The 7,318-nt window shown below is 49.8% G+C and overlaps 1 protein-coding gene across 1 annotated transcript; it reads right to left on the reverse strand.

Moving 5' to 3' along the window:
• Positions 1-4,401: 4,401 nt before the first annotated feature.
• Positions 4,402-5,073, reverse strand: LOC146032821 (N-acetyltransferase 8B-like). The gene has a single exon (XM_083158515.1). The coding sequence runs from the start codon at positions 5,071-5,073 to the stop codon at positions 4,402-4,404; it is 672 nt and encodes a 223-aa protein (XP_083014641.1).
• Between the last annotated feature and the right edge of the window lie 2,245 nt (positions 5,074-7,318).

Raw genomic sequence — 7,318 nt, forward strand, 5'->3', positions numbered from 1 at the left:
GCATGGTCCATTTGACAGAGCTTGTATTGTACTGTACTGTACTGTACTGTACAGATGGAGCCACTGCGCCATTTAACAGAGCTTGTATTGTACTGTACTGTTCTGTACAGATGGAGCCACTGCGCCATTTGCCAGAGATGTATTGTACTGTACTGTACAGATGGAGCCACTGCGCCATTTGCCAGAGCTTGTATTGTACTGTACTGTACAGATGGAGCCACTGCGCCATTTGCCAGAGATGTATTGTACTGTACTGTACTGTACAGATGGAGCCACTGCGCCATTTGCCAGAGATGTATTGTACTGTACTGTACAGATGGAGCCACTGCGTCATTTGACAGAGCTTGTATTGTACTGTACTGTACAGATGGAGCCACTGCTCCATTTGCCAGAGCTTGTATTGTACTGTACTGTACTGTACAGATGGAGCCACTGCGCCATTTGCCAGAGATGTATTGTACTGTACTGTACAGATGGAGCCACTGCGCCATTTGCCAGAGATGTATTGTACTGTACTGTACAGATGGAGCCACTGCGCCATTTGCCAGAGATGTATTGTACTGTACTGTACTGTACAGATGGAGCCACTGCGCCATTTGCCAGAGATGTATTGTACTGTACTGTACTGTACAGATGGAGCCACTGCGCCATTTGCCAGAGATGTATTGTACTGTACTGTACTGTACAGATGGAGCCACTGCGCCATTTGCCAGAGATGTATTGTACTGTACTGTACTGTACAGATGGAGCCACTGCGTCATTTGACAGAGCTTGTATTGTACTGTACTGTACTGTACTGTACAGATGGAGCCACTGCTCCATTTGCCAGAGCTTGTATTGTACTGTACTGTACTGTACAGATGGAGCCACTGCTCCATTTGACAGAGCTTGTATTGTACTGTACTGTACTGTACTGTACAGATGGAGCCACTGCGCCATTTGCCAGAGATGTATTGTACTGTACTGTACTGTACAGATGGAGCCACTGCTCCATTTGCCAGAGCTTGTATTGTACTGTACTGTACTGTACAGATGGAGCCACTGCGCCATTTGCCAGAGATGTATTGTACTGTACTGTACAGATGGAGCCACTGCGTCATTTGACAGAGATGTATTGTACTGTACTGTACAGATGGAGCCACTGCGCCATTTGCCAGAGATGTATTGTACTGTACTGTACAGATGTAGCCACTGCGTCATTTGACAGAGCTTGTATTGTACTGTACTGTACTGTACAGATGGAGCCACTGCTCCATTTGCCAGAGCTTGTATTGTACTGTACTGTACTGTACAGATGGAGCCACTGCGCCATTTGCCAGAGATGTATTGTACTGTACAGTACAGATGGCGCCACTGCGCCATTTGCCAGAGATGTATTCTACTTACTGTACTGTACTGTACAGATGGAGCCACTGCACCATTTGCCAGATATGTATTGTACTGTACTGTACTGTACAGATGGAGCCACTGCGCCATTTGCCAGATATGTATTGTACTGTACTGTACTGTACAGATGGAGCCACTGCGTCATTTGACAGAGCTTGTATTGTACTGTACTGTACTGTACTGTACAGATGGAGCCACTGCTCCATTTGCCAGAGCTTGTATTGTACTGTACTGTACTGTACAGATGGAGCCACTGCGCCATTTGCCAGAGATGTATTGTACTGTACAGTACAGATGGCGCCACTGCGCCATTTGCCAGAGATGTATTCTACTTACTGTACTGTACAGATGGAGCCACTGCGCCATTTGCCAGATATGTATTGTACTGTACTGTACTGTACAGATGGAGCCACTGCGCCATTTGCCAGAGATGTATTGTACTGTACTGTACAGATGGAGCCACTGCGTCATTTGACAGAGCTTGTATTGTACTGTACTGTACAGATGGAGCCACTGCTCCATTTGCCAGAGCTTGTATTGTACTGTACTGTACTGTACAGATGGAGCCACTGCGCCATTTGCCAGAGATGTATTGTACTGTACTGTACAGATGGCGCCACTGCGCCATTTGCCAGAGATGTATTCTACTTACTGTACTGTACTGTACAGATGGAGCCACTGCGCCATTTGCCAGAGATGTATTGTACTGTACAGTACAGATGGCGCCACTGCGCCATTTGCCAGAGATGTATTCTACTTACTGTACTGTACTGTACTGTACAGATGGAGCCACTGCACCATTTGCCAGATATGTATTGTACTGTACTGTACTGTACAGATGGAGCCACTGCGCCATTTGCCAGATATGTATTGTACTGTACTGTACTGTACAGATGGAGCCACTGCGTCATTTGACAGAGCTTGTATTGTACTGTACTGTACTGTACTGTACAGATGGAGCCACTGCTCCATTTGCCAGAGCTTGTATTGTACTGTACTGTACTGTACAGATGGAGCCACTGCGCCATTTGCCAGAGATGTATTGTACTGTACAGTACAGATGGCGCCACTGCGCCATTTGCCAGAGATGTATTCTACTTACTGTACTGTACTGTACTGTACAGATGGAGCCACTGCGCCATTTTCCAGATATGTATTGTACTGTACTGTACTGTACAGATGGAGCCACTGCGCCATTTGCCAGAGATGTATTGTACTGTACTGTACAGATGGAGCCACTGCGTCATTTGACAGAGCTTGTATTGTACTGTACTGTACAGATGGAGCCACTGCTCCATTTGCCAGAGCTTGTATTGTACTGTACTGTACTGTACAGATGGAGCCACTGCGCCATTTGCCAGAGATGTATTGTACTGTACTGTACAGATGGCGCCACTGCGCCATTTGCCAGAGATGTATTCTACTTACTGTACTGTACTGTACAGATGGAGCCACTGCGCCATTTGCCAGAGATGTATTGTACTGTACTGTACTGTACAGATGGAGCCACTGCGCCATTTGCCAGAGCTTGTATTGTACTGTACTGTACTGTACAGATGGAGCCGCTGCGCCATTTGCCAAGAATGGGATGCTCTAGAATATCACATGCAAACTCGTCAGTGAACGGGCTCCATCTATATATTAAACTATCGCTGGAATAGTGGAGTATTATCCGCCCAGTGGTGGAGATGTGTATTGCATGCATACTGTATGGCATGCCTCAACACGCCTCAATGGTACAACAGTGGTGCGCCTAAACACTCGCCTAGGCACGGTGCCCCTCCATATATTAGTTAGAATTAACCTCCATGCTCGGTGGGGTTATGTTCTCATTGCCTGGGGTTACATATGCATGTTTCCCTGGGGTTATATCCTCCTTGCCATGGGATTCATTGCTTGCTACGAGGGGGTTACATGCTCATTGCCAGGGGGTACATGCTTGTTACCAGGGGTTACATGCTCATTGCCAGGGGATACATGTTCATTGCCAGGGGTTACATGCTCGTTACCCGGGGTTGCATGCTCGTTACCAGGGGGTTATTTGCACATTGCCAGGGGTTACATGCTCATTGCCATTGGATTTATTGCTTGAGAAGACTGCCCACCTTGTCTGGCCAGGGCCATGTAAGTGAAGGCTGCCCACCTTGTCTGGCCAGGGCCATGTAAGAGAAGACTGCCCACCTTGTCTGGCCAGGTCCATGTAAGAGAAGGCTGCCCACCTTGTCTGGCCAGGGCCATGTAAGAGAAGACTGCTCACCTTGTCTGGCCAGGTACATGTAAGAGAAGACTGCCCACCTTGTCTGGCCAGGGCCATGTAAGAGAAGACTGCCCACCTTGTCTGGCCAGGTATATGTAAGAGAAAGCTGCCCACCTTGTCTGGCCAGGGCCATGTAAGAGAAGGCTGCCCACGTTGTCTGGCCAAGGCCATGTAAGAGAAGGCTGCCCACCTTGTCTGGCCAGGGCCATGTAAGAGAAGGCTGCCCACCTTGTCTTGGCAGGGCCATGTAAGTGAAGGCTGCCACCTTGTCTGGCCAGGGCCATGTAAGAGAAGGCTGCCCACCTTGTCTGGCCAGGTATATGTAAGAGAAAGCTGCCCACCTTGTCTGGCCAGGGCCATGTAAGAGAAGGCTGCCCACCTTGTCTGGCCAGGGCCATGTAAGAGAAGGCTGCCCACCTTGTCTGGCCAGGGCCATGTAAGATAAGGCTGCCCACCTTGTCTGGGTAGGGCCATGTTAGAGAAGGCTGCCCACCTTGTCTGGCCAGGGCCATGTTAGAGAAGGCTGCCCACCTTGTCTGGCCAGGGCCATGTAAGAGAAGGCTGCCCACCTTGTCTGGTCAGGGCCATGTAAGAGAATCTTATACTATTATATTATTGAAGAATACATCAAATCAAGCACATTCCTTAAGGTGAGTTCAGAAAACGAATTAAGCTCTATTTAAATATTATTACATTTTAATAGGTACCATTTATTAGGTAACAGGTGGACCATTATACATCAGCATGAATAAAATAAATCAACCCTGGGTTTGAATATCATACTGGTAATTCATGTCAAGTAAGTCAATGAATTTGGCAAACCAGCAGTGGGAGTAAAATGTGCGGGTTCTCCTGAAACCCAACTTCTCATACAGCTTCCAAGAACTGATCTGACATTCTGACGTGTCTAGAGTCAGAGCCTCAAAGCCTTTCTTCTGGGCAAAGTCAATGACTGTCCTGCACAAGGCTTTAGCAATTCCTTTGCCTCTGTGTCTTTTGGGGACTGATAACCTCTTCAGCTCCATAACATTTTTATCACCGGTGTGACAGAAGGGAGCAGCCGCCACCGTTCCCACCACCTCCCCGGCTGACTCTGCCACCCAAAAACAGCGGTCATCCCTCTGACCGTAATATTCCCGGATATGCAGCATGTCTTGCTCCAGGCTCTGCTGGATGTAGGAAGCATAGAGATGTCTGTTCATGAACCAGAGGGTGACTAAGGTGATGGTTACCAACAACAGAGAGGTTACACAAGATCCAGTGGTCAGTAAAGGAACCATGGTGACCACCATGAGAAGGAACCAAATGCGTGGAAGGCTCAGTGTATGGCGGAAGGCAGCACCAACGTGTTCTATTAGGCCACAGGCAAAAATATCTCTCACAATATGGTAATCTTGGTCCCGGTAGGTCCGGATAAAGTAATCTGCCATGTTCTTCTCCTGTAAGACATGAAACAATTTTATCAAAAATAGGCCAATATATTAATTCCCAATTCAGAACTCTGCCACAGTAGGCTAAAAAACTCAGGGGAGATACCCACTGGTTGCCCCTCCATACCAGCTGTACCACACTCAGCTCACCATGGGGTTCCCTGAGCCTCTACATGAGTTATCTCAGTGGTCTCTTCTTATCCTGATTGATTGAATAAATATAATAATTGTTATTGAATAGTGGGCCACTGAGGACAACGTGCAACTGGAAGAAATTACAGAGGAAGTGGACGGATACAAAGTGGAGAGTCAGCAAACTGAGAGACAGCCGGTAACAGCAGGAGACCAGAGGACTGAGATAAAAGCCCTACTGTCGCTGCTGCGGACTCATCAGGTGTGAGGACACCAGGAGTGTGACACAGCTGCAGGAACAGATAAGTATCAACTTTCTTATATTTGATAGAAATTAACTTGTAGTGTGTAATTGCATTGTCATTTAATTTTCTATTGTATACTAGGGGGTTAGTCGCAGGGAGGTAGATAAATTGGGTGGGGCAGGGGCGTAACTAGAACTTAATGGGCCCCATAGCAAAATATATAAAGCCCCCCCCCCCATCCCCCACACACCTGAAGAGAGAGTGTCAGGGAGAGAGAGACTGTTAGAGAGAGGAAGAGTGCAGGAGTGAAAGAAGAAGAGAGCCGGAGAGAGTGTGAGAGCATGTCAGGGAGAGATAGAGATTGTCACACAGAGAGTAACGTAGTCTGGAATAGAGAATGTCAGAGAGAGGAAGTGTCAGGGAGAGAGAAGGAGAGAGAGTAAGTGTCGGGGAGATAGCAGGAAAGAAAAAGAGAGAGAGAGACAGACACACAGAGTGGAGTAAGAGAGCATGTTAGGGAGACAGAGGATAGAGACAAAGGAGAAAGGCTGTCACTTACAGGGTAGTGTGTGTGTGTGGGGGGGGGGCGGGGGGGGGGTCAATCCGGCACATTCCGGAGAAAGCAAAGGGGAAGCAGGCATACACGGTAAAACAAAAGGGGGGCTCTAGGGGGCATCAGCAAGAATCCAAGGGGGGGGGGGGGGGCTATGCAGGCACACGCTGGAGAGCAGGGGGCAGGCTGTGACATGCGGGGGGGGGGGCGCAACAGCAAAACAGCAAGGGGGGTCATGCTCTGCAGGCACAAGCTGGAGAGCAGGGGGGAAGGCTAGGACATGTGGGGGGGAGGCTTGGACATGTGGGGGGGGAGGTCAGGCTCTGCAGACACATGCTGGAGACCAAGGGGCAGTCTGTGAAATGCAGGGGGGCATCAGTAAATCAGCAGGCACAGACTGGAGAGCGGTGGGGGGGGGACTGTGACATGCGGGTGGGGTGGGGGGGGATCAGCAAAACAGCAGGGGGGGTCCAGCTCTGCAGATACACGCTGGAGAGCAGGGGTGGGGGCAGCCTGTGACGAGTGGGGGCCAAGGGAGGCATCAGCTGCGCAGGGTAGGATGGGAGTGGAAGAGTCAGGCTCTGCATACACACACACTGCAGAGCGGATCCATCAGCAGGGCAACATGCTCGTGCCCCAACCCCCGCTCTCCCCACCGCCCGCCTGCCTCTACCTGTTCGGGTGGCTGTCCCGATGCCAGAGGTGGCTTGACCTTCAGTGTCTGCCTGCTGGATGGGCCTGACACACCCTTCTTCTGCCAGGTTGTTACACACCTCAGGCTGTGGCGGCTCTGCGTCTGCGGCGCCATGCTTGGAGAAGGAGGAGACTGCCGGGACCTGTATATATGCACTGCAGGGCTGACTGCCAGAAAGCCCCTGTGACAGCTAATAGAAAACAGAGAAGGCACCTGCAGGATTGTCGAGTGCCAATCTTCTCTCTCTCTGTATTCCGGCACCTTGCCTGCCAGCCACGAACTCGGCACCGCAATATCAGTTTTTTAAAAAAAAGTATATTAATTCAAAAGGGTGCAGGGGATTGCTTGCTGGGCCCCCGGGCCCCCCCAAGCCCCGGGCCCCATAGCAGTTGCATCCCCTGCACCCTCCATAGTTACGCCACTGGGGTGGGGCCCAGATTGAGAATCTCACTCAGTGCATGTTGTGCAAGATGTATGCGCACCTGGAGCAGGAGTCCCAGTGCGAATACATCTGCACGATATGTGAGCGAACGTCTGTCCTGGAAGCCCAGGTCACTGATCTAGAGCGGGCCGTTCAGGGACTGAGGGATATTTCCAATCTCGAGCAAAGGTTAGAAAGAA

The sequence above is a fragment of the Crinia signifera genome, chromosome 1, assembly GCF_055691185.1.
Source record: "Crinia signifera chromosome 1, ASM5569118v1, whole genome shotgun sequence".
Lineage (NCBI taxonomy): Eukaryota > Metazoa > Chordata > Amphibia > Anura > Myobatrachidae > Crinia > Crinia signifera.